Below are 25,803 nucleotides of genomic sequence, written 5' to 3'. Positions count from 1 at the left end.
ATTCTGGCATGTTTTGGGGTATATGCTGGTACATATATGTTGAGATGAAGTGATGAATTGTATTAATTTGACATCTATCTGCCCTTGTTAAGTTCCATAGCCTTATGTATATTCTTTCATTCAGTGTTGCTCAAAGACATGAAAATGATATTATATTATATTGTTTCATTTGAATATTGTTCTTGGGTACACTAGAATGTCCTTTTTCACATGTCACACATGTCAACGCCTTCCGTTGGGCCAAATTAAATTGTTTTCACCTTGTTTTATAATGATAAAGGTGTGACAGGGGGGCTAACACAGATGTTCATGTCTTCTGGAGTAGCCTACAGTACTTTGCCGGAGGGGTGTTGTTGCACAACCAGTCGTGCTGGAGTTTCCATAGCAAACAAAACAATGCTTGTTCCATGAAATGGGCTGCATGTATAGTTTGAGAAAGGCAGTCTTGCTCGAGGTAAAGAAGCATTTTCAAATATTCATAATGGTGCTCATGATGCAACAGTACGCTGTTGCCTCACACCAGCGGTGGACAAAGTATATACTCAAGTAAATACTCAAGTGTTCAAAAGTACAAATTACGAAGTACATATTCTTTTTAATATCAATGCATTGCTCTATTGACATTTAGAACATAAATAAATCGGCTATATAGAACATAAGTGGTTAATTCATGATATATTTTGGTACGTTTGGGATCCCTATAGTCCTTTCCTAGAAATGTAGTGGAGTCAAAAGAACAATATTTCTAGTGAAATTCATGCACTTGCAAATAAAATAAAATAAAAATGTACTTAAGTATAGTACTAAGTAAATACATGTACTTAGTTACTGCCCACCACTGCATCACACTAAGAAGGTCCTGAGTATGAACATCTATTCACATGGGTGTGCTGCGGTTTCCTCTCACACCAAAGACACGCTTTCAGGGAATACGGCTGAAAATTTGCTCCTTGACTTAGAGCATTTAAGGGTGATTGATTTGCATTGTACCTGTAAAAATAATAGTAGCCCACATTGGTTAAAACCTTTGCACCATTGTAGGACAGAGGCATACACCACAAAAGGTGTCAATTATCTGTCTCCAAACATTTTGTGCATTGAGCAAGTTAATTGCGCATGTGAAAGTCGATAAGGCCCCTTGCACTACACATCCTCCTGTGTACCTTGCGCTAATGATTTTAAGTAATGAATGAACAGAGGTGAGGTGAGGACAAGTGAGGATTAGGGAGTATTTAGGTGACAAAATAAAATAAATGTAGGAAATACTGCTGTCCGTATAGCGAGCCATGTTCCTCTCAGTGGAGTCAATAATGTGAAATATATGGGATCAGGACCACTTCCTTGCGCCATTTCAACAGTTTTTTTACCCGAGGCAGTGAGGCTTACAAACAAGCCTCGCTGACAGATGTCTGGGATTGTATAGCACACCAACCTCACTGAGACAAATTCCTGGTGTGTGTGCACTGCAGCCATACTTGGAAATACAAAAATAATTTGGACCGGAGGACCATTTAGTAGGGGTTATAATTGACAGTGAAGTGAAGTAGCAGGTAGTAGCGGGTTTAGTTGGCCCATTAACAGGCAAATGTGCAGATTGCATTCACCATCCCTTAAACTACTTTGTCTATATTCAGCTTGCTCAAAATGACATGTAGTGAAATGTAATGTAAAATGCTGCTTGAAAACATTCTGCCCCTCTGCTTGGCTACACCAGCTGGTCAAGATGCATAAATTGTGCATAAACTGACAAGTTTCTGATTTCATATCTTCTCTCAACTTTTTCTCTCTTCGCTGTATTTTCAGCTTTTAGTCACCAAGAGCTGATAAGAGGTTGACATAACCTGTCTTTGTGAACAATGCTTTGCTATACAGGAGAGCCTCACTGGCTTGAAATAGAACCCTCTTTTGTTAGCCAGACACCATAGATACTGAATGACTTGTGTGTTGAAATTGGAGAGCTTGCGTGGCGTGGTCACATAGACAAACATACGGCTGTATAATAGTCTATCTTTGTTTTCATTTTCGCCATCTCTGAATTTGATAACGCCAATCTCTTTGGCCAAAGGCAATACAAAGTGTGTTGGGCAAGGAATACATTTGGAGTGTGACCTACATTTAGTAATGTTCTTAACCACTTAAGCCCTATACTTCATCGTATGACAATCGTATTCTAAATTTTTGGAGAATGTTTGACAAAGTTTGACTATTATGTTTCAGTCTTAGTATTATGCGAAGCCTTGCTATTCCCAATTACTTTATCCTGGTGGTGATGCTGGCTTCTCCTACCACTGTGCTAATGGCGCTTTAAATGCTTTAAGCAGGAGTCCTATTGCTTTGTTGTGGGGAAGAAACTGAGCTGTTTGCACATCTCCTTTCCTACCGTCCTCGCCTACCTCCCTTATCCCCTTCATAACCTGTTGCTATGACACTCTACACCTGCGTAGGTACAGAGTAAACACCTCCAGCACAGCCTTGTTTACACAAGCCCTGAGATATGATAAACCTGTGTGTGTGTGTGTGTGTGTGTGTGTGTGTGTGTGTGTGTGTGTGTGTGTGTGTGTGTGCGCGTGTGTGTGCGTGTGTGCGTGTGCATGTGTGTGTGTGTGAGTGTGAGGACTTGAACACCTGACTAGTCTGAAATGTCCTTGGGATAACTTTAGCCCACCCTATCTCTCTTCTGTCTCATTCGGATCCACAGGCACATACGTGTGTGTGTGTGTGTGTGTGTGTGTGTGTGTGTGTGTGTGCTCTGGGGTTTGAGACACACAGCTACTTTTGGAAGAAAAAAATCAATCTAATGAAATTCACACGGTTTGTTTATTTCCTCCCTCTGTAGCAGCAGGTTCGTTAGCCCCTGTGCATAGTTCCCTCATGCCTTGTGCCTTGCATTACCCAAAGATCACATGCAGCTATTTTTTCCATTGCCACCATTGTACCATCCCTAATGTGGCACAAAGCACTAGGGCAGAACAAATTGCCAGGACCATATTTTAAGTTTTTTATGCCAGAATTTTGTATTTTGTTGGTAGTATCAGTAAACTACCCCCCCCCCACACACACACACACACACTTTGTGTTTACACAGAAAGAAAAAAATGCAATATTTTGTGTAACAGAAGAGAATAAGTAAACTTCTGAACATTAAGCTTTAATCGATGAAGAGAGGAAATGCATTGTGATGAACTTAGTGAAAATCTGATTTATCAAATGGTCTACTAAAATCAAGCTCATGCTCTGTTGAAGCTCATTAGGAGAAGATACAACATTTATGTCAGAATAATATGTGGCATTACTTGTGGCTGTTTTAATTGGATTCAATTAAAAACAAATATGATAGACTACCTCACAAAAAAATCATACTTGTGACTTTTTTTTTATTACAGATCTAGCGGTTTGTGGACCATTCTTTATTTGACTTATTAGAGTCCCTTAACCCATATCATCACTTGAGGGCTTATTGGGGGGTCATATTAAAATCTATATGTTACACATTAAAGACCTGTGAGGTCCTTTTGGTTACAATTGTAGTTACATTAATACTCGGGACTTTGGCTGGGCTTTACACAAAATGATACATCTATGCAGACTTTGCTTTATTCGGAGCTTGCTGTTTGTTTGACCTTCATCAGAACAAAAAAAAGTCTTTTAAACTTTCATATACAGTAAATATACGCTTGTGACTGTATACTGCTACTGTATACTGAACCCACTCTTTCTGGCTTGAAACCCAAAGGAATTCACAAAGAATTATTTACGACAATAGGGACTAGGGAGTTTCAAACCCTTTCTTGCTGTGTTCCATTGCATCTAGCATGCAATGGAACAGTGCAAAGTGGAAACCATGCAAAATCTTGCATAGTTACAAAAGTATGGATGCACTTTCTTTTTGTGATGAGTAATTAAAGTAATTAAATCTCAATAATGTGATTCAGGAGTTGAGTGTAATTGATAATCCATTTAAACTTCCCTTCCCTTTAAATCCCTGTTATTTACTTAATTATTATAATAATCATAATGCGGCCTCATAAATAACATACAGTAGTAACATAATATAAGAATGTTTATGATCTACATGTTTTATTGATTTGTTTCAGGTTATACCTGTTCTATATTTACAGTAGCAGTAAAGTCAAAGTAAAACATATGATCTTGGTACAGTATATTATATACACCAACAGCATTTTTTTCAGTAGCTGCCACATTACTTTATGTAAACAACAACTTGCATTGAGCAACAATCCTGAAGCCACTTCAGTCAGTGGCCCGCCACTTTCAGCATATCTTTTTGGGCCTCACCACTTTGGAATGAGCAGAATTTGAACCTCTTGCTTGTTCTGCCTGTTTAGCTGAAAGCTCAAAGAGAAAGAGTTGGAGCGTGAAGACCAAGAACTCACCGCCCCTTCACTCTACTTTGACCTCCCTCAATCCATCTTCTCCCGTCCACAATCCTCCCCCCACCCCCCACATTGCACATGAGATTACTGTGCCGCCATAGCAACCTCCATCCTCACTACTTTAATCACTACCCATTGATAGTGAATGGGGGGAGGGAAGTAGTGTTGACTTTGCATTTGTGAATGGAACCACCATTTTAACCATGACACTGCACTGCAGTGTGTGTTTACCTTTCTTTATGGCTCTTCTTCACCCTCCGAATTACAACCGTTTGTACCTGAAAGCTATGAATGCAGCACTACCATAGCCTTCCTCTGTCTGTCATTGTATAGCTCAGTGTTTGTCAAACTTTCTCATTTCAAGGACACCCAGTTTGATGTGCATCATCAGGCCATTAACCCCCATTTGAGATTTCTTTTTAATTTCTGGGACCTCAATTTACACTGTAAAATCCTCAGTGTTTATTTAACTGATAGTGTACAACTGGAACCATTTGGGGTCCATTTGTACACTGTCGGTGTTACAGACCCGTAAAGTTAGCTTGGGACCCCCTGGAACCCCCCCCCCCCATCCAGACCCCACTTTGAGAACCACTGGTATAGCTCTATTGGAGCAGTTGATTAAGTTCCTTGCTCAAGGTCCACATGACTGCAGTTATTAAGGGTTATACACTAAGAACGAATTGATACTCCCAACTGTCTGGAACCCATAGGTATTCTGTTTTATAGTGATGATGATAACCCATGACTGCAGAAGATTTTGGTTCCCAACATAAGGTTTTTGGTTATAATTGTGGGTTAATCTTGCTGCTAATTGCTGGTAATTAGTACATTCAGAGCTGTGAGGGGCTACTCACTTTCAACCATGTCATTATAGCCGAAAGTAGTCCAAAATTGTCCCATCGGCTATTTTCGCTATTGGCTATCAGGATGCTAAGTGGTTATTAAGGCACTCTGCTTTGTCTTGTGCTAAAACACCCGCAGCTGTGGTATAATACAATATATCACAGCCTCTGTGTGTTATTGCTTAAAGAGAAGAGTGTGCCTCAGTCACTTCCACAGCCCAGATTGTCCTTGTCTGCATTTAAATCTGTGACTATCTGGTCACAAACTACCCTCTCAGACAACTGTAATCTTCTGCTCATTTGCAGGTAAAACCTGCTGAGACAGAGGCTGATGTCACGTTGTACTCAATAAGAACTCGGTCTAAAAGCACACTGTTTTTCTTCTTGTTTCATAGTGAGGAGCTTGGAAACCGTTATCGGCCTGTACGGAGAAACCATTGTAGTACCATGCAGTGATGAAACACCACCAGGGGACAAAGTGATGTTCACCAAATGGAAATACGTGAGTATCCATTAGTCTGCTATACTGTCAACATTATTGTAAAGATATTTTCTTGGGAATATAGACATTTTATGAGGAAGGTCAAGATCCAGATTTACGCAGATAATAATGGATCTTTAAAAAATATTGCTGGAAGGTTCATATTAACAGGACCATACAAAGCATCATATTTGAAAACATAAAGTTAATCTAAGCAAGTTGGGTTGAACATGACCATATCAGTGTCTTTCTCTACAATGTGTGGTGCCTTATTAAAAACACAAATCAATTATTCTGTCATGTACCATTACTCTCACTATTTGACAGATGTGTGAATGTATAAAATATGGATGCTTGTGCATAACACATTAGCAATACAATAAATTATGAGCTGAGAATCTAATATGGAAAGGAAGAATTTGACAGAATTAAAATCAACTTTATATCTTTAATCAAGATCCGGGATTACATTTATTTATTATTTATTTATTTACAATTTCATTACACAGTAACATCCTCTGAGAGCGTACACTCTCAGAGTTAGATTAACCTTGAGGATTTGACTGTGTAGCCTAGGTTTAAAAGGGTTTTAACTAGGGCTGAGACTTTATCGCGTTCATTTCGATCAATTAATTACAGAAAAAATATCGCGAAAAAATAAGCTAACAATGCATTGTGCTTGTAGAGCTGCTATTTTCAAATGGCCAATATAGGGCTTAAGTGGTTACTGTATGTTTTGTAATAATAATCGAAATCTACAAAGTAACTAGCAACTAAAGTTTTCAAATAATTGTAGTGGAGTAAAAGTACAATATTTGCCTCTGAGATATAGTGGAGTAGAAGTAAAAGTATTAGAAATTGGAAATACTCGAGTCAAGTGCAAATACCTCGAAATTGTACTTACGTACAGTTCTTGAGTACATGTACTTAAAGACATATGCCAAAATCCATTTGAAAAAAATGCTTTTCACTGTTCTCAGGTCAAATATTGATACGCGATTAAAATGCAATTAATTGCGATTAATTAATTACAAAGCCTCTAATTAATTAGATAATTATTTTTATCGAGTCCCAGCCCTAGTTTTAAGTGTTCCCAGATCCGTGGTTCCCAATCAACACAATCGTTCTTCCTTTCGTCCTTCAGGAGCAAGATGATGGCTCTGCAGGTGACCTGATGCTCAAACAGGCCCACAAGAATGAAGCCATTGTGCAAGCCACCGACAGCTATGCCACGCGGGTCGACATGGCCGACAACTCCAGCCTGCTGATCAGCCAGGGCACCCTGCAGGACCAGAGGATCTACACCTGCATGGTGGTGTCTGAATCCAACCTCCGGGAGTATCCCTTCTCTGTTGTGGTTTACAGTAAGTCCCGTACATACATACAAACATACAGCAAGTCACATGTTGGGTTGCTAAGAACATAATGATGATTTTACCTGGACTAAGAGAAATACTGTAGCATATTATAAGGGGGGGGTAGGCTAATTAATATATAGGATTTCAAGGAGCAAGTGGAATAGCCCATATAAAATACGTTTGCAAAGACTTGTAGAGTTTGAGGGTATTCTTTTGTTTAAGCTGAAAGCTTTCATTCTTTTTGGGACACTTCCTCCTTCTGAATTTCACAGAAAATCAACTCACAATGAGCGCATGACCTTCTCACTAGTCTTACCAAGCAGCAGCAAAGACAGCAGCCAGTCTTTCCTCCTTGACATTTTAGAATCCCCAACTTTCCTCACAGTATATTTCATCTAAAACTGACCCTCTTTCTGTTTGTTTACAGAGAAGCCGGCGTCCCCTGAGATTATGGACAAAGCCAAAATGCTGGAGAAGGATAAACTAACAATGGTAAAAAGTCACTCTAAAATCCCCTTTCTGCAATAGAGAAGTGAACGTATGCCCTGTTTGCAGGTACACAAGTGTACAAATGAATGTGTGAGGCATCCCAAATGCCATGTGTGCATGCACACGTATGTGCACCCAGAAAAGGGAAGCCACTGTATTCTTTTGAAATCATACTCTACCGTAGCTTAAACTAGTGTGGGAAGTTGACTGCTAATGAAGTCCCAGCTGGTAAGCGTACTAAAAATGTTTTATTGCTGTAGCACCACATAAACCAGTTATTTATCTCCAAACCACCATTGTGAGTTGTTTAATAGCACACTTCTCTCCATCTGGCTTGGTTAGGGACACTTTGAAGGAGAAAAAAATTAAATAAATAAGCATAGTTACTGTTTCAACTGCATGACAGTGGATGACTAACAGTCACTAGCTTGCTCAAAGCCTTGTAGTATCTTGATAAATGTATAAGCACCCATGGTTTTCATGCCCCACACACATGCGAGTACACAATGTTAAAGTATGCATTTGTAACTCAGAGAGTGTACACATATAACTAAATAATTTGTACTCACTGGGGGTGTAACAAATAAACGATCAACAACATCATCGATGCCTCATTCATACAGGTTGACGCCATTATTTATGGTGAAAAATCAACCTTGTTCTAAGTTAACATTTCTCGTGTAACATTCTGCGTTCTGTGTGGATGTACTCATGACACAAAACGGTATGAAAAAAATAAAAAAATCCGGCACAGAGGAAACAAACGCCTCTGGTGTGTGTGGACCTTCAGCATTTCCAATCAGGATGCTACTGTGCACATTGCTACATGCAGCAGTCTCACACACGTTCACTTTGAGAGTATGTTGTTACCTTGGACAACCACCCCTCCACTCTCCAGCATGCAATGCACATTGCACCACCTGCAGCGTGTACACATTCATTATGGATCAAACAAGTCCTGTTTCTTTCCCTTTCCATTGAGGTATTATTTAACAGCTTTGTGGTCTTTCTAGCGAGGGAGACATAGAGGATGTGATGTGAATAAGATTTGTAGTGTGTGTGTGTGTGTGTGTGTGTGTGTGTGTGTGTGTGTGTGTGTGTGTGTGTGTGTGTGTGTGTGTGTGTGTGTGTGTGTGTGTGTGTGTGTGTGTGTGTGTGTCTGTACATTGTGCGTGCTTGCGTGCATCTGGACAGGGTGATTTAATTGTATAACTTGTGTGAGGAGGATGATATTGGGTACAGCATGTGTGCTTCTTTCAATTCTATTGAATTGTTATTGAGAAACGTAATATGCTTGAGCACAAAAATAACAAATACGTTTTGCTCATATGTACACAAGATGTGGCAATGAAGATCACCTTGAACCTTTATCATTGAGCTGGCTTAGATGTGTAAACATTGAATATCAATAATATTGCTACAATTTTGACAGGCAAATTTACAGTGTACAACTGAACAGACAGAACAGTATATCCGAATGTAGCTCTCAAAAGAATGTGCTCAGTGCAACCTTGGCTAGAAGATTTCTGGAGTCCAAACCAAATCACACAATATACATTCTCAGAACGTTTCTCGCCCTTGGCTTATATAAACTTTTCTTGAGTTACGCTAGCAGCAGTAGCTCCCCCTTTCTAAAGTTTGTCTTTACAAAACAGCTGACACTGTCAAGAGTGTGTGAGTGTGTTTGTGTGTGTGTGTGTGTGTGTGTGTGTGTGTGTGTGTGTGTGTGTGTGTGTGTGTGTGTGTGTGTGTGTGTGTGTGTTTGTTTAGGCAACTTTTGGGGACATTTTTCAGAATACACACCAGTTGATTGGGGACCACTTGAAAATCGGGGACGAAATTTACCGTCCCCAAAGGGAAATCCTTATATTTAATTGTAATCATATTCCCCATGCTCCAAAAGGGCCTTAGCACTTAAAATTACAATTGTCCCCAAATGTCCTTATTTTTAAGGTTTTTGTGTATGTTTTGTGTATAACCCCGCCCCCAAACCACCTCAGGAGTGTGTGCTCTACATTGCCCCCTAGTGAAAGTGTGAAAAGTTGCAATCATAAAATTTATTTCTGTTGACTTCCTGTGTCCCGGTTGCCAGGCAGAAATTAGCTAGCAGAAAACCTAACAAATACAAAACTAAGACGGTAACAGAAAACACAAAAATAAAACAAACTAAACAAAATCCCTCTTTTTGCGCTTTTAAAAAATACATTGAAGTGCTTCATTTAAAATTAATTAATGTTAATGGCCAGCCATCTCTTTAATGCAAATTTCACAATAATTTGTGAAAGGAACTGGTCAATTTGAGGCTGGAAGGTAAATCTTTCCACTGAACTGCTGCCGAGTATATGAAAGATGTTTTTCCCAGATTGTTGTCAAATTTGTAGGGCTTAAAATCAGTAGGTGAAATGCCTGTGAGTATCACTAACCTTGTTAAAGTAATCACAGAAATACTTGGGTGCTACCTTACTTCTAATCCTGTGAACTAAGTACATTTTTAATTGGGATACTCTCTCCTCCACTCTAAAGGGCCAGTCCCACTGAGCACTATAACTATAACTATAAAAAGTATAGTTTTAAATTTTGTTTTTTAAGTCAAGTGGATGGCAGTGTTCACACCAACTTTAAAAAAATATACAATGGTGAACAATATAGTTATAGTTATCTTTATAGTTATAGTGCTCAGTGGGAATGGCCCTTAAAGGGATATTTCACTTTCAAAAAAACTTTGGGTCATTTTATCGTCTACTCAGGCTTTTGTAAGCCCCCCAGACCGTTTTTAAGTTGCTTGATTTAGTATTTAGATATTTGATAATCATATTATCAGACACGCCCCCTTCCTATACAAACCCATTATAACTTCAAACTCCATTTTTAACCTGTTAGATTCATCAAAAACACTCGTCCTTGGTTCTGCTGACTCACTCTGCTAAGCCTCTTACAACAAAAAAAAATGAAAAAATGTGCACACATGCAGCTGCGTTTGTTAGGCAACTTTTGGGGACATTTTTCAAAATACATTACACTTGCTGAGCTAATAGTATGTTGCTCTTTGGATGCTTGTTCTTCCTTTGTATAAATAACATTATCAGCTAGACTCATTACTTAAACTACTGTTCATTAGCCTAAAATAGGGACAGTTTGACATGGATGTGGATTGTGGTTAAAATACAACTTTGGGTAACATGAGGCCTACTCATTGATGACAAGAGGGCGATCTCTCCCCCAAATACAAGTTCCATGTAGTCACATACAGTATGTGTCAACTTTTCTGGGATTGTATATGAATCTTCTGCCCAAACTTGAAACATGGCTTAGCCAACAGAGGGAATGTACAAACAATCAAATTCAATCACTCAAAATTAAGTTATGAATCAATGTACTATCACAGTACTTTCACATAATCTGGTCATATTAACAAAATAAACATTCATCAAGAGCATTAACTGTATTAAGCCTATATGCGTTTTCAATCAAATATCATAAATTATAGCAGTGATATGTGTTCCAGCATTAGCAGCAAACACATAAGTAACAGCATCATACATAAGCAACAGCAGTAGAATTAAGCAAAGACATAATACACACTAAAAGAAACACTTATCGCACCAGTGGCATTCCCCTCGATGGCTTGATAAGGTCCAGTCTTCCCAGCTTCAATTTTGATTCCATCCATCCATCCATCCATCCATCCATCCATCCATCTTCAAGAATCCTCTCAGCATCCAACACTGCTGCTTTTCACTCTGAACAAACATTTTCCACTTCAGTGTCTCTCCTTCTAATCAGTGATTGACACCAGCTGCTGACTGGTGTAAAAATGTAGACCTGTCCACTTAAAGCCCAATCGGGGACATTTTAGTGGGGGAGGGGTGGAAGCGTAGTTGTATTCACCCAGCCTGTGGTGGACATCAATCATCCACCATGAAAATGTTCAAATGAGCATTTTGAAAGCAAGACTGTCTCTCTCAGTCTTGCTTTCAAAATAAAAGTGTCTTTCTTATTTAGGCTTTTGACAGCACAGTATGTCTCCAAAGCATTAAACAAGTCCACACTGTAAAAACTATTCTCAACATTGATCAGTAAAAAAAATAACATTAACAGCATAATTTTCAATGGCACCATTTAACTTTTTTATTAACAAAAAATAAAACATCTTCACTTAAGTGCAAATTAAAGGGTGATATGTAGCAGGACAAGAGGGTGAATCAACTGCCTCAGAACTGTTGTCTTTTTTCTGCTAATGGTAGTGTCTGTTCTTCTTCACAACTCATTTGAAAGGTAAAAACATGTAGATTGTGACATTCCAACCATTAACATAATGTATGATATTAGCTAATAATAAATCACCAAATACTAGAAACAGCAATACATTCATTAAGTAAATTTAGAACCTCACACTTATCTCAGAAGTTAATTTAGAACCTCACACACAATATAACCTGGAGATGAGCATGCATTATGTGCAGCATCAGTTGGAGGCTCTGGTGTTTTTTCCCCCTCTGTCTATAGACCTGGTAGTGAACAGTATTCATACTCTTGGCCTTCTTCATCCCAAACAGTGTAACTCTGTACCTGTATCTTTTAGATCACTGTGAGTGGCATTAGGTTCCCCATGCACTGTATTCAGACCAGGCATGCCACTTCCCAGGAGTACTCTCAGGGCAGATACCTTGCCCTTTCCACAGGCGTAGGATACAGCACATCCTGACAGGGCATGCATCCCCAGGAGACCCTGGCATTTCTCGCCCAATGCCCTGACAGTGGCATTTATGTTCAGGATGGTGCCATCCCATTGCACTGCAGAATGAACATTGGCCTTCCAAACCCAGCACACTAACAGGACAAATACATCTGTGTCATCACTTAAGATTTGTATGGTATGTGCCCCTGCTCCAGCAGCTTGCAGCACGTAGCTAATGAGGGTGATGTCAGCCTCCTCATGGTTTACGATGCAGTCCATGTTATTCACAACAGGATCTTATCAGCAGTGAGGTCATATGTGCAAAGAAGGCATGATAGCTGCATCTTGTTTGATGCGCTCTTCATCACAGCTCATCACTTTAATGGTCAAAGATGACAAATATCTCATCAGTTCCAACTGCAGTGTAGGCTTTGTTGAGGCGTGATTTAATGCTAGAGGCAATGTCCCCAATTGTACCTGCCACAGGCCAGACAATGTGGTAGAGCACCCTATCTCAGGCAACCATATTCATCGATCAGTGATGGTGGAACAGGGCTGAGCTCATGATCAAAGACATCTTTCAAATCTATGCCACACTGCTATGCCTACGACTAAGAGTCGAGCAAAGGACCTCCATGTCATAAACTGCCTTGCCAGTGACGGCTTTCTTCATCACCTCCATGGTACTCTCTTCTCAATAGTGTTATGGAAGCCTTCTGGAAGAGACGCTACAAAGTCATGGCTCTGCTGTTCACCAATCTGAAGAGCATTCTACGCATTCACAGAGTTTTGAGCCACCTGTCCATTCACAATGTTGTACAGGACTTTCTGATTATCTTTCAAGGGATGAGAGTGTTTCTGGAACTCCTCCATGATTTTAACACAATCCCATTGATCCAGCTCTCTGTGTCTCTCACCTTTCTCCTCATGTTTCCCACAACTCTGATTCTCCTTTCCTTCCACATGTGCATATTCCTCCTCTGGATTATCTGCCGTTTCCTGACTTGTGTACATTTCTTCCACTATCTGGGAAAGATGGGAACAAATAAGGAATTGGTCCACACTGCAACTTGTTGTTCATTGGTTGAGAGGCCTTTCAAACCACCTTGTCCTTTCCCTTGTTTAATGTAAGTCTGCACACCAAACTGGTCAGCAGGTACAGCAGTTCCACCGTCAGAGTGGCGGCAGACATGAGCCCCAGCTAAAAGATCCTGCTTGGCCTCATGTGGAAGATTTTGCACCATCTTGAGGTACCAGGTGATGTACCATGCATACTTATGGTGCCCAGCAGCAAAGAAGTACAGGACCATCTGCTTGAGGCAGTGTTGCTGTAGGAGGAAGTATCCCCCTCTCTCTGCACAAAGTAAACGCAGTGCAATAAAGGTAGGACAAACCAGGCAGTCCACCCAGAGTCTACCAGTAGGGTGCTCACGTGCCATGTCCAGATATTCTGATATAGCACCATCAGTCTATGGTCCATCTTTCAGAAAATCTTGGAGGACGACGTATTGGAAAGAAGTATCCGATATGCACGAAGTGTATTTGTCCAGGATTTGCCATTGAGAATGTTGGCAGGTGCTCATAAAAACATTGTTTACGTATTACGCAACATTCAGGGTCGGCATTATGAGTTTATTTTTGAAATAATTCATATTGTGACACTTTTAAATGGACATTAGACATGGATCTAGATGAATGATTAATGATCATCTTCCTGAATTCACTACAAGCAAAAATATATTATATAATATTTCCTGGTTTTGGCCCAATTAGTACATATTGTATGCAAATTATGCAAATGAGAAAAGTTTGCGTAATTTAATTATGGCAAGAGATTCATTTATGGACATCAACACAGACTTCGAGTCCAAAATCTAAATTTCTAAATTGAGTGAAAGCAAAGAAATCCAGATTTGTTTTCCTTCCCCCCACTAAAGTGTCCCCAATCGGTCTTAAGTGGACAGGTCTTTTGGTTTAGGTTTTTGCCCCTCTCCCTGGAATACAAGCGTTTGTTTAGGCAACTTTTGGGGACATTTTTCAGAATACACACCAGTTGATTGGGGACCACTTGACAAGGCACATGGTTTGGGACTATACAGTTGGGGTGAGAATGTTGATCTTGTGGTCTTAACACCTAATGGTGCCATGAACAGTCGGTTTGAGTAGAATCCAGCAAATAAGATGTCTCTATACCAGCTCATCAGTGGTGGTCACACACGTGGGATAATACACCCTCTCATCTTATCAGCTAATAGTAGTAGAGCTCCCTGCCCTCTTTGACTACACACCGTACTTGTGTTTTAAAATCTGTTGCAGGACTCATGTGTTCTACCTGTTAATTTGCTTTTGCCTTTACAATAAAGCCCAGGACACATTTTCATGGTGGATGATTTATGTCCACCACAGGCTAGGTGAATACAACTACGCTTCCACCCCTCCCCCACTAAAATGTCCCCGATTGGGCTTTAAGTGGACAGGTCTACATTTTTACACCAGTCAGCAGCTGGTGTCAATCACTGATTAGAAGGAGAGACACAGAAGTGGAAAATGTTTGTTCAGACTCAGAGTGAAAAGCAGCAGTGTTGGATGCTGAGAGGAGGCATACATTTTTGCCCTTACCCCACTAATCTCCGTAATACAATCACACGCTCTAAGCAACTTAGCAACACAGAACCTAAGCATGGAATTGAAGTCACATGGTTTGGAACTATACAATTGGGGTGGGAATGTTGATCTTGTGGTCTTTACACCTAATGGTGCCATGAACAGTAAATGCAATTTTACATGTAAATAATATTTTGGTACTTTGGGGATGGCAGGAGAGTTGCCCATGTTAGTTTTCAACATATAGTGTTTCACACTGCCTTCTGCACCCTGTGAACCATTCAAGTGATACCAGGGCCAATCAGAGGCTAATTAGAGGCACCTGTTGGCTTGTCATCTGCTGACATGCCCTCAAATCAACCAGAATGGAAGAAAAAGGGACAGTCCTTGCTTTTTCAAAGGGGTTCTGTAGTCTGGTAGGAAGGGGGGGGTCCCATCAAGGTCAAGGTCAAGGTAAACTTTATTGTCCACAAGGGAAATTTGTCTTGGGCTTTCACCCCTGCTGCAGCCACACACAAGACATCAATGACAAAAGACATAGTAGAAATACATCCAGAGGGGGGACACAACATTACACAAGTGCACAAATAGTGATCAATCAAATCTCTCAGTCAGTGCTGTTTCAGAGCCTCGTTCAACATTTGAGTTGATGCTGGTACAAACGATTTTTTAAACCCAATATACTTCCACTTTGGTTCACTGTACCCTCTACCAGAAGGCAGAAGTTCAAACTTTCCATGTAAAACATTGTAGTTTACTACAGAGACTGTCCACGTGTATTCCAGGTTAGTGAGTTGTCAATAAAAATGCCCAAGTATTTATATGAAGAAACCTGTGAGATGGTCGAGTCATGAATGACCACGGGCCTGTGGTCACCAATGCTCATGGGGTCGAACACCATCTCCTGTGTCTTCCTAACGTCAAGAACAAGGTGGTTGTCATCACACCATTTTACAAACCTCTGTACCTCTAAAAAATAGTCAGCTAAATCTCTATCCTTATCCAGTGGGGATAAGATGGCAGTATCATCCGAGAATTTTATGATGTAATTATTCGGGTTCCCACTTCTACACTCATTTGTGTACAAAGTAAAAAGGACCGGTGAGCTAACGCAGCCCTGAGGTGCTCCAGTACTTAAGGTTCTGGGCTCTGACAAAGTACCATTCACACTGACCCTTTGAGTACGTTCAGTTAAAAAGGAATAATACCACCTGATGATAAGGGGATGGACATTATGGTCCCTCAACCTCTTAATTAAGAGATGTGACTGTATTGTATTAAATGCTGAGCTAAAATCTACAAGAAGAAGGCGTGCATAAGCTTTGTTATTTTCCAAGTGTTTCAAAAGAAATTAATCCAAGGCCAAAACTGTATCCTCTATACACCTGTTACTCCTGTAAGCAAACTGAAAAGTATCCAATGAACAACCAACCGCTGCCTTCAATAGACTGACAATGATTTTCTCAAAACACTTCATAATTACTGAAGTCAAAGCGACTGGGCGGTAGTCATTATTTTCCTTGCAGCAGGCCTTTTTGGGAACAGGGATTATAGTAGAATCTTTCCAGATGGACGGAACCGTAAGTGAGTGCAGTGACTTTTGGTAGATGGGACACCAAGCCTCTGCAAGTTCCTGACTGCATGAATGCAGCAGCCGGCCACATATCACGTCTGGACCTGAGGCCTTGTACATGTATGTGCAAATATCTTCTGGACTTCATATTGATCCACAGTAATTCCCAGATCACTGTGTGAAATTGTTTGCAGATATCCTGCAGGCAGGAGACTGCAGGCAAAATTAAAACCTGACACTATATTTTCAATTGGGGATGGATGTGTGTATCAAGCACATCAAGGAATAATGAGACCTCAGACTTTAGAGAAATTGGTCTTCCATGATATCCAAACAACAATAAGCTCAGTAAGACAGTAACACGAAGATGTACCAGTTGTAACAGTTGTGCAGCCAAACTGTAAAGAATGGTGCATGTGTTTTTCCCAAACAAATGTCAACACGTCATTGGCAGTGAGTGAGTTAATGGGGCTGGAGGAAAATGTGCTGTTGTGGGGGTGCATGTTATACTGGTCTTGTAGTTTGCCTATTTGTGTCGACTGCTCGCTTATTTTGATATGTCCAGAATAGAAACGCTGGAGTTCATGTGGTTAATCTGAACATATCCCTTTATATAGTCCAGTTTGCACCATTATCAAGGCCCAGAAATTACCTTTTTGTCCACTATCCAGAGTGGCTAATACGTAGCTGTTGGTTTAATGTTCTGCATGTCTTCACAAGAGCTTGTACATCTGCGTTCAGTTAAAACAAATATATCCTACAATTAATAAAATGCATTGACCCCAAAATGTACTTCCTGTGTTTGTGATTTGAGAAAAGTAGACCCCACAATCTATCAGTTTGTGTATAACCTAATACCCCAAAGGTGGCTTACAGTAGTTTGTGTATAACCTAATACCCCAAAGGTGTCTTACAGCAGTTTGTGTATACTAGCCTAATACCCCAAAGGTGGCTTACAGTAGTTTGTGTATAGCCTAATACCCCAAAGGTGGCTTACAGTAGTTTGTGTATACTAGCCTAATACCCCAAAGGTGGCTTACAGTAGTTTGTGTATAACCTAATACCCCAAAGGTGTCTTACAGCAGTTTGTGTATACTAGCCTAATACCCCAAAGGTGGCTTACAGTAGTTTGTGTATAGCCTAATACCCCAAAGGTGGCTTACAGTAGTTTGTGTATACTAGCCTAATACCCCAAAGGTGGCTTACAGTAGTTTGTGTATAACCTAATACCCCAAAGGTGTCTTACAGCAGTTTGTGTATACTAGCCTAATACCCCAAAGGTGGCTTACAGTAGTTTGTGTATAGCCTAATACCCCAAAGGTGGCTTACAGTAGTTTGTGTATACTAGCCTAATACCCCAAAGGTGGCTTACAGTAGTTTGTGTATACTAGCCTAATACCCCAAAGGTGGCTTACAGTAGTTTGTGTATAGCCTCATACCCCAAAGGTGGCTTACAGTAGTTTGTGTATACTAGCCTAATACCCCAAAGGTGGCTTACAGTAGTTTGTGTATACTAGCCTAATACCCCAAAGGTGGCTTACAGTAGTTTGTGTATAGCCTAATACCCCAAAGGTGGCTTACAGTAGTTTGTGTATAGTCTAATACCCCAAAGGTGGCTTACACTAGTTTGTGTATACTAGCCTAATACCCCAAAGGTGGCTTACAGTAGTTTGTGTATACTAGCCTAATACCCCAAAGGTGGCTTATAGTAGTTTGTGTATAACCTAATACCCCAAAGGTGGCTTACAGTAGTTTGTGTATACTAGCCTAATACCCCAAAGGTGGCTTACAGTAGTTTGTGTATAGCCTAATACCCCAAAGGTGGCTTACAGTAGTTTGTGTATACTAGCCTAATACCCCAAAGGTGGCTTACAGTAGTTTGTGTATAGCCTAATACCCCAAAGGTGGCTTACAATAGTTTGTGTATACTAGCCTAATACCCCAAAGGTGGCTTACAGTAGTTTGTGTATAGCCTAATACCCCAAAGGTGGCTTACAGTAGTTTGTGTATACTAGCCTAATATCCCAAAGGTGGCTTACAGTAGTTTGTGTATAGCCTAATACCCCAAAGGTGGCTTACAGTAGTTTGTGTATAGCCTAATACCCCAAAGGTGTCTTACAGCAGTTTGTGTATAGCCTAATACCCCAAAGGTGGCTTACAGCAGTTTGTGTATACTAGCCTAATACCCCAAAGGTGGCTTACAGTAGTTTGTGTATAGCCTAATACCCCAAAGGTGGCTTACAGTAGTTTGTGTATAGCCTAATACCCCAAAGGTGGCTTACAGTAGTTTGTGTATACTAGCCTAATACCCCAAAGGTGTCTTACAGTACTTTGTGTATACTAGCCTAATACCCCAAAGGTGGCTTACAGTAGTTTGTGTATAGCCTAATACCCCAAAGGTGGCTTACAGTAGCTTGTGTATACTAGCCTAATACCCCAAAGGTGGCTTACAGTAGTTTGTGTATAGCCTAATACCCCAAAGGTGGCTTACAGTAGTTTGTGTATACTAGCCTAATACCCCAAAGGTGGCTTACAGTAGTTTGTGTATAGCCTAATACCCCAAAGGTGGCTTACAGTAGTTTGTGTATACTAGCCTAATACCCCAAAGGTGGCTTACAGTAGTTTGTGTATAACCTAATACCCCAAAGGTGGCTTACAGTAGTTTGTGTATACTAGCCTAATACCCCAAAGGTGGCTTACAGTAGTTTGTGTATAGCCTAATACCCCAAAGGTGGCTTACAGTAGTTTGTGTATACTAGCCTAATACCCCAAAGGTGGCTTACAGTAGTTTGTGTATAACCTAATACCCCAAAGGTGGCTTACAGTAGTTTGTGTATACTAGCCTAATACCCCAAAGGTGGCTTACAGTAGTTTGTGTATACTAGCCTAATACCCCAAAGGTGGCTTACAGTAGTTTGTGTATAGCCTAATACCCCAAAGGTGGCTTACAGTAGTTTGTGTATAGCCTAATACCCCAAAGGTGGCTTACAGTAGTTTGTGTATACTAGCCTAATACCCCAAAGGTGGCTTACAGTAGTTTGTGTATAACCTAATACCCCAAAGGTGGCTTACAGTAGTTTGTGTATACTAGCCTAATACCCCAAAGGTGGCTTACAGTAGTTTGTGTATAGCCTAATACCCCAAAGGTGGCTTACAGTAGTTTGTGTATACTAGCCTAATACCCCAAAGGTGGCTTACAGTAGTTTGTGTATAACCTAATACCCCAAAGGTGGCTTACAGTAGTTTGTGTATACTAGCCTAATACCCCAAAGGTGGCTTACAGTAGTTTGTGTATACTAGCCTAATACCCCAAAGGTGGCTTACAGTAGTTTGTGTATAGCCTAATACCCCAAAGGTGGCTTACAGTAGTTTGTGTATACTAGCCTAATACCCCAAAGGTGGCTTACAGTAGTTTGTGTATAACCTAATACCCCAAAGGTGGCTTACAGTAGTTTGTGTATACTAGCCTAATACCCCAAAGGTGGCTTACAGTAGTTTGTGTATAACCTAATACCCCAAAGGTGGCTTACAGTAGTTTGTGTATACTAGCCTAATACCCCAAAGGTGGCTTACAGTAGTTTGTGTATAGCCTAATACCCCAAAGGTGGCTTACAGTAGTTTGTGTATACTAGCCTAATACCCCAAAGGTGGCTTACAGTAGTTTGTGTATAGCCTAATACCCCAAAGGTGGCTTACAGTAGTTTGTGTATAGTCTAATACCCCAAAGGTGGCTTACACTAGTTTGTGTATACTAGCCTAATACCCCAAAGGTGGCTTACAGTAGTTTGTGTATACTAGCCTAATACCCCAAAGGTGGCTTATAGTAGTTTGTGTATAACCTAATACCCCAAAGGTGGCTTACAGTAGTTTGTGTATACTAGCCTAATACCCCAAAGGTGGCTTACAGTAGTTTGTGTATAGCCTAATACCCCAAAGGTGGCTTACAGTAGTTTGTGTATACTAGCCTAATACCCCAAAGGTGGCTTACAGTAGTTTGTGTATAGCCTAATACCCCAAAGGTGGCTTACAATAGTTTGTGTATACTAGCCTAATACCCCAAAGGTGGCTTACAGTAGTTTGTGTATAGCCTAATACCCCAAAGGTGGCTTACAGTAGTTTGTGTATAGCCTAATACCTCAAAGGTGGCTTACAGTAGTTTGTGTATAGCCTAATACCCCAAAGCTGTTTCACAAAACTTGAACAACAGGACACGGATTAATAAAGCTTGGCCGTTATCCTGGTCCGGAGCAAGCTAACTTCACAGCTAAGTTTCCATGATAACTAAAGCGGGATTTCCTTCGTGAAACCGAGTCATGGCTGAGCCTGGCTTGTTTAAGCCAGGATATCTGCTAAATCCTAATCTACCCTTTGTGAAACAGGCCCTAGTTCTTTTTGAACAGTGACATGCTTGTGACATGGAAAGTGACAATACAGAGAAGGCATTGATTGATTGATTGATTGAATACTTTATTAGCAGTTTGCAAACAAAAAAGCTTAAACAGTTTAGAATACAAGGTCTGCTAAAAGGATCTACACAAAAAGCCAAGCTTGTTTCAATTGTGGTCCTTTGTACTCAATTCATAGAAACATTGATCAGATAAACAGCAACACTATGTGGAACAGCATGTAATAGTTATTTACAAAAATAAAATAAAAAAATTGAAGAGGACTATTTACAGTGAAACAGGTCGGGGGTGGGAGGCTATGTTTTTTTTTACAGGGGCCAGTTTCAATTTGCAACCTCCTGTAGGTGCTCTTTTAGGGCGGTTTTGAAGGAGAGTAGGGATTTATTCTCCTTTAGAGCCTTTGGTAGGGCATTCCACATTTTAGTGACATAGCATAAACAGATGATATCACTGAAAAGTGCAGTATAGAGCAGCCAGGATATGTCCCCAGAACCCCAAAGGTGGCTTAAAGTAGGCTGTGTGTATAGACCAAAGCCCCAAAGGTGACTTCCTGTTGTGTGAAATAAGCCCCGCCCAAGTCCCGAAAAGTGGGTTAAATATGATTGTCCCCAATCTCAGGGTAAAAAATCATACTTTTAAAATAAAGCTTAAATCAAAAATATCAAGACATATTGGTAAAGTGGGCACCCTCTGAACACCAACAGTGGTCACAGCTTCTCTCTAACCCATTCAGAAAGGGTAGCCCCCGAAAGGGGGGTGTCCTGACATCCGTACCCAAAAGTAGTCTAAACAAACATGTGTGTGTGTGTGTGTGTGTGTGTGTGTGTGTGTGTGTGTGTGAGACGTGTGTGTGTGTGTGTGTGTGTGTGTGTGTGTGTGTGTGTGTGTGTGTGTGTGTGTGTGTGTGTGTGTGTGTGTGTGTGTGTGTGTGTGGACGCCTACGCATGCATACGTGCATGTAGAGGTGTGTGGCCTCAAACTGTCCTTTGAATGTTCAATAAGCTACAGTATAGGTTGAATGATTTTGTTAATCTCATCATGTGACATGTTCTGTGCACTTCTCCTCTCTCCTCTCCTCTCCTCTCCTCTCCTCTCCTCTCCTCTCCTCTCCTCTCCTCTCCTCTCCTCTCCTCTCCTCTCCTCTCCTCTCCTCTCCTCTCCTCTCCTCTCCTCTCCTCTCCTGTGTAAGCATACTCTACTTAAACAGAGATTAATCATCGTAAATACACACACACATTGACTGCAATTCACTTGGACAAACTCTCATTTATAAATAAACAAGCACCCACACATGGACAAGACACACAACGCCTACCAAGGGAGCGGTTTGCATACAGGTCCACAGCTGCACCCCAAATTATTTTGTGGCATTTTGTATTGATGAGGCATTTCCTTTGCAATAATGGAATTTTCTGCCCCTCAATCTTCTCTCCATTTGGTAAAAAGTGCTGAGGTCTCTTGGTGGGGGGGTGGGGGTGCGGCGGGGTGTCACTGAAATAAGGACCTTCTTGGTCCAAGCTAAGTGACACTTAGGAATGCAAACCATTGTGTTTTGCCAAAGCAGAGAGAGAAGCCTGCACCTCTCTGACAGACAAAAATGCCTCAATGCCTACACACTCACACTCGCGCACACGCATGAATGCACGCATGCACGCACGCACACGCACACACACACACACACACACACACACACACACACACACACACACACACACACACACACACACACACACACACACACACACACACACACACACACACACACACACACACACACAATCAGACACAGACAACCTGCAATTATCTATCTGAGGGATGTGGGGGTGAATAGCTATAATTCCCCTGTCCATCCCGTGTATCCAAGTTCCCTCTGTGGAGAAATATCACCAGATAGTTATATTTTCTTTACTATTAATTAATTTTAATTGCACAGTAAAATCCACTGAGAGCTCTCAGCATTAAATTAACACCGAGGAGTTTGCTGTGTGACCTAGGTTTAAAGTGATTCTCCATCTCCATCTCTCTCTCTCTCTCCCTCTCTCTCTCTCTCCCTCCCTCTCTCTCTCTCTCTCTCTCTCTCTCTCTCTCTCTCTCTCTCTCTCTCTCTCTCTCTCTCTCCTTCTATATCTCTCTCTTTCTCCCTCTCACACTCTCTCTCACACACACTCTCACGTACGCATGCACGCACTCACTCACACACACACACACACACACACACACACACACACACACACACACACACACACACACACACACACACACACACACACACACACACACACACACTGCAATCATCTGGGTGGGGGGTGGGGGAGAAAAGCTGAAATGTCCCCGTCTATCCACACTTGTGTTATGAATGTGTATACTGTGACATGTACGTGTAATAAAGGGGAACCGAACCAGAGTCAGAAGACATGCACGCTCAAAACACATGAAATGTGAATGTGGCATAATAACCTCCCCCCAGCCTTTGACACAGCTGTACTGTGAGTCAAAGAATTAGTCACCTACGTTGCCACAAAGACGGCTATAGTTACCTATAAGTCCATGACATCATGCTCCTAAAACTCAAACCACACAATGTGTCACAGGAAATGCCACAGGACAAGCCCACGTTGGTCTTATGACACTATTACACAGAAGCAAAACAGAAAGTACACAGGGACGTGTAATCAGTGTTAATTTTCACCGCAAATTTTGATTTAGTTTTAGTCATAGTCTTTTGAATAAAATTCCATTTAGTTTTAGTCATAGTCTTTTGATTAAAATTCCATTTAGTTTTAGTCATAGTCTTTTGTCTGACTGCCAGAATTTATTCATAATGTACTCACTCACTGCCAGCGTTTTTAATGATCTTTTATAGAAGAAATGTGAATTATTAGTTTATTTTTTAACATTGAAGTGAATGGATTTTTTATTTATTTTTTAATCTCCTAATTCGTTGTGAATAACGAAAAAAAATAATACAAAAGAATTAGAGAAACATTTTAGATTTTAGAAAATAAAAAAAAAAGACAAAAAGGGGATAATTCTCCCCTTTGGCGGTAAACACCATTGACTGCAAAGGGGAGAATTCTCCCCTTTGGCGGTGAGTGTGTTAAAATTCCATTTAGTCATATTTCAGTATCAGAAATGTTTTAGTTTTAGTCTAATTTTAGTTGATTAAATAGTATAAGATTGTAGTCAACAAAATGTACAGTTGATTTAGTCATCAAACATTTATTTTGGCAGTCATTGATGGTGTCGTAATGTCTGATTTATAGTTCGTTGTGAGCTTGTAGATCGGCTATTTTCGGAGCGTGACACCCACGCGCAGCCAAGCATTGGTGGGGATTCAAAGCTGATGGAAATTGCAGCCTTTCCTCTTGCCGGAAAGTTAGCCCACTGAAATAGAAGCCATTGTTCTTTCATCAATTAAATGAACACAGTTGATGTATTTGGTAGGACATAGAACATAGGATAGCTATAATAGCTTTCTGAACTGACATAGTAGACAGACACAGTGCCATCTTTTAGAGAAATGATATGAAGATAAGGCTGAAAACTGAAAAAGTGTTCCTTTAACTCTGTGAGAGTGTACAAAATGTAACCAAATGGACCCGTCACATTGGTACACTCTCTCAGAGGTACAAAGGACTAAATGAACACTGAGGATTTCCCTGTGTATGTATGCACTACGCACTGGAGTGGAATGATGTCATGCTGTGTTTACTCATTTCACATGTGACTTATTGGTACTGTTGGTGACCTTCACACCTTCAGTGACAGAGAGTCAATATGTGTGCGGGAAATGTTAAACCGTTTCCCCTTCAGTAGAATGTCTATTTGTATTATCCCATGAAGACCTGAGGCCGATTCTACAAGTGCCCAGTTCTAAGTCAGTAGTTCTCAAACTTTTCTTTTCTCAAAAACATTCAAGATCTTTTTTATTTTTTTTTTAAATAGCAGATGTACAAGCTCACATCGCGGTACGAAGTGACGCACTGTGAGCTTGTACATCTGCTATTTTTTAATAGCCAATGCTAAAATATAAAAGACACAGATGCTTTCCCGGTCTTGATGGGTTACGGTAATTAACTAGCTCATAGTCCATATTGGAATGCCAAAATGACACAACTTTACAGTACACACGACAAGGATATCGAAATTGGAATTTGTCATTATCTTCTGCATGAATATTGTCATTGTTACATGGCCAAAAATCGTTTTTCTATTTTTTTTTTCATCACATCAAATGACATTATGTAGCTCATAGTCAACATTGGAATGCCAAAATGACTTATAATAACAACTTTACAATACACACATCCAAGGATATTGAAATTGTAATTTCTCATTATCTTCTGAATGCCTATTGTCATTGTTACATGGTCAAATGTGTTAGTTTTGTGTTTATTTTAATGACATTTCCTAGTACATAATGGATTTGTCATTTGTCGGGTGGATCGCTTTGGTGAATTATTATTATTAAAATGTGTTTTGTATTTATTTTTATTTTCCCAGTTGGGGACATGTGTTTCGAAGGATGCCAACCCTGCTGCTAATATCACATGGCAAAAGAATGGGAAGCCATTGGTAGCTGACGGGAAAGGTAAATCAAATGACATGACATTCTGTTTACGGACACACCCAGTAAAACGGTCATGACACACAGTGTCGTAACTTAAGTCACTGACAGAAAGCCCCCGAGGGACTGCTAGGGTATTTTCACTGTTATTATTTCAAGTTGAAAATATCAGAGTATCATTCTCTATTATGTCATCATACCTACTGAAATGTATCACCTCTTTCATGATGTTGATAATATGCCACATTAGTATTTTCTCATCTCCCGTTTTAACACATCACAGTTTTTCTCTTAACAGTGCTGGCAAAACTTTACGTTGCTTTTCAACATTGTATATCTGACACTGTTACTTTTCAGAAAATGGGAAAAAGAAAGTGTTCCAAAGTAGTTATTGTTTAGTCACAAGCT

The 25,803-nt window shown here is 40.3% G+C and overlaps 1 protein-coding gene across 3 annotated transcripts in view; it reads left to right on the top strand.

The window, feature by feature from the left end:
* alcama (activated leukocyte cell adhesion molecule a) overlaps nucleotides 1-25,803 on the top strand; it is an 88,778-nt gene that overhangs the window by 40,836 nt on the left and 22,139 nt on the right. For all 3 annotated transcript variants that reach the window (XM_080436518.1, XM_080436519.1, XM_080436520.1), the window contains exons 2-5: nucleotides 5,635-5,741; nucleotides 6,865-7,084; nucleotides 7,506-7,570; nucleotides 25,332-25,419. In XM_080436518.1, the coding sequence (XP_080292644.1) occupies nucleotides 5,635-5,741; nucleotides 6,865-7,084; nucleotides 7,506-7,570; nucleotides 25,332-25,419 (480 nt within the window). The remainder of the gene's footprint in view (nucleotides 1-5,634; nucleotides 5,742-6,864; nucleotides 7,085-7,505; nucleotides 7,571-25,331; nucleotides 25,420-25,803) is intronic.

This window comes from Gymnoscopelus braueri, assembly GCF_963280865.1.
Source record: "Gymnoscopelus braueri genome assembly, chromosome: 8".
Lineage (NCBI taxonomy): Eukaryota > Metazoa > Chordata > Actinopteri > Myctophiformes > Myctophidae > Gymnoscopelus > Gymnoscopelus braueri.
The sequence above is the reverse complement of the archived record's forward strand: the minus strand, read 5'-3'. Positions and strand labels throughout refer to the sequence as shown.